Source organism: Vulpes vulpes, chromosome 7, assembly GCF_048418805.1.
Source record: "Vulpes vulpes isolate BD-2025 chromosome 7, VulVul3, whole genome shotgun sequence".
NCBI lineage: Eukaryota > Metazoa > Chordata > Mammalia > Carnivora > Canidae > Vulpes > Vulpes vulpes.
The window spans coordinates 118,892,501-118,895,000 of NC_132786.1; the positions used below are offsets into that span (position 1 = coordinate 118,892,501).

General features: G+C 39.3%; 1 protein-coding gene across 50 annotated transcripts in view; it reads left to right on the plus strand.

Annotated features, from left to right (window-relative positions):
* FOXP2 (forkhead box P2) overlaps positions 1 to 2,500 on the plus strand; it is a 553,446-nt gene that overhangs the window by 512,046 nt on the left and 38,900 nt on the right. For all 50 annotated transcript variants that reach the window (XM_072764793.1, XM_072764790.1, XM_072764800.1 and 47 more), the window contains 2 exons: positions 1 to 75; positions 1,743 to 1,826. The exon at positions 1 to 75 is cut by the window's left edge and continues 13 nt beyond it. In XM_072764793.1, the coding sequence (XP_072620894.1) occupies positions 1 to 75; positions 1,743 to 1,826 (159 nt within the window). The remainder of the gene's footprint in view (positions 76 to 1,742; positions 1,827 to 2,500) is intronic.

A 2,500-nucleotide genomic window follows, 5' to 3' on the forward strand; every position in this document is an offset into this window, starting at 1 on the left:
GAACACGCGCTGGACGACCGAAGCACTGCCCAGTGTCGAGTGCAAATGCAGGTGGTCCAACAGTTAGAAATACAGGTTTGTTGAGTGCTCTCTTAATGGACCCCTTTCTCGGATTTCTGATGTGTTAAATCGACTAAGGGGCCAATCCGGAGTCTTTTAACACAATGACTCATAGAAATACGTAGGATTCTCATTGGTTTCTAACGATGGCAGCGACTGCTGATGACTCAGAGTGGGTTGCTATAGTTTCACGTACTTATCACTTAGACCTCTGTAACATTTAGACATCAGATAGATTGGGATATCCCAAAAGAGTCAGCTCTCAGTTTTCCTTGACAGAAGTTAGACTAAACTCCACAGTCGGATACGATTTTATCACAGAGGCAGTTTTCACAGGAGCCAGCCTTGATTTGTTCCGCGAGATTTTATAATGTAGCAAAGAAGTCTTTACAATATCAAGCCTGTTAGCCCCCTGAAAAACCCTTTCTTTCTTTTCTACCTCTAAATGTTGTTGTTTGTTTTTGTCTTTGTTTTTTAAATTAAAGAACAGGCAAAGATTCTTAAGACTTTACCAGAATAATGGCAGGTCACCTATAATATCATGGACAGCCATATATGTCTTGTTTCAGATGCTGCTAGTTTAAGTTCAAAAACACTTCTGTTAATATTGAAACTGAATTCAGTCAAAAATAAATAGAGCTCATAAAACTGATCAGAAAGCAATTCTATCAGTCTAGCCTTCCTGTCATGTTTTTACCACGCCTTTAAGGCTTCGGCTAATATTTCATCAAGAATTTTTTTTTTCCTCAATCAAACCAATACTTCGTTTCACTTAAACATACAGTCCCCTTTTCTAAACACATTACTACGTCTTACGTTGTTTTAAATTTGTCACATCATCTCTGCTTTCCGGAGGGCTACTAAAAATATTTTATTTTGCCCCGTGAAATCATCAAGACCGTGCAAAAAGCATCGCCACTGCTGTAGTTTGCAAGGCTTTTTGTAAACCTGTTTACCATCTAGAAAAGGTAGACTAAGACACAAGAGTTGAGCTGATGATCCAGTCTGCGGTGTGACCAATTATGCCTCTTTTCTTTTTCTTTTTCTTTTTTTTTTTTTTTCCTCCCTCTGCTGTGTCTGACTGATGGAAAAGTAAGGTCCGTCAGTTGTAATGAGACCCAGTGCAAGTGTAGATGCTGACTCCCGTGGCAGAGTTCAGCGTTTCACACTGCCTGGTCTCTGTCACTCTATTGAATTAGATTGATGATGGCAGATTGCAGGGGGCACTAACTGGACCTCAGTGGGAATGCATGAAGTGTGTAGACAATCCTGGCAGGCACTTCGCTTTGAGAACCCTTCACCCCTTCACAGCTGTTGGCACTAGTCCATTGCTAACAGTGTCCACAGGACTTTAAAAGACACCGTGGGCCTTCTAATTTATGGTTTCAGTAACTTGTTACTGTCGAGGCAAGTGACCTCAATTCTCTTATTGACAAAAAGATGAAGTGTTATTTGTTTTCTCTGACCTTTTAACATAAGGAAAGCTATAAAAGTTTTCCTCAGCCCCCCCACCACCCCCCAGCCAAAGTTGCATTTCCTCCCAGATAAGTTCCTACTGACACAGACTTTTATATGCAGCAATCATTACTCTGAGACAAGCTCAATGATCAGATGTATCACGGCCATAAAATAGCTGTATCAGTCATTTCTAAAACGCTTCTGATCTCACTCTTTCTTAACAGCTTTCTAAAGAACGCGAACGTCTTCAAGCAATGATGACCCACTTGCACATGCGACCCTCCGAGCCCAAACCATCTCCCAAACCTGTAAGTGCATATTGCTTTATAAACAGTAAATAGCTCTACCGAGGTAACAGACTAAGAAAATGAACAATTTAGCGACAGTTAGAAAACAATGAGTGTGATGAAAAATATGGCAATAAAATGAAAGTAAAATGCAATCGCTTGTCAAATTGTATGTTTCTTTTAAAGTAATGCTATCTTTTACAAAATCTATCCAATCTACACCGTGGGTGACACTAAACAAAGTACACCTATCAGTGCACAAATCACTGCCTTGAGGCTGAAGCCAGAGAGAATATCTTTCTGTGATAGGTTTACAGATATTAAAAGGAAACCCACTTTGAGCAACCTGAAAAGCAGTACAAATCACAAATAGAAAGGTATGTGGTATGCTGAGGAGGACTTAGATCAATCGTAAGATACATACAAATCGATTCTTTGATCAAATGTTTTCTGGCAAATGTCATAGCAGTTTTAGAGCCAATTCTATCCCATTTCTTTGGTGGTTGTGTCAGTTAAGATGTAGTTCACATGTTTTGTTTTACTATGTAGTTTACACAGTGTTAATTTGGAGAGCTTAGGACAAAGGAAAATGGGTAATTACAGAAAATTTAAAAAAAAAACTGCAGTTTCCCCCAAATACACACGAGATTTAATGCACAACCCAATAACGTAGTCAGATATACAGACCACTGAAT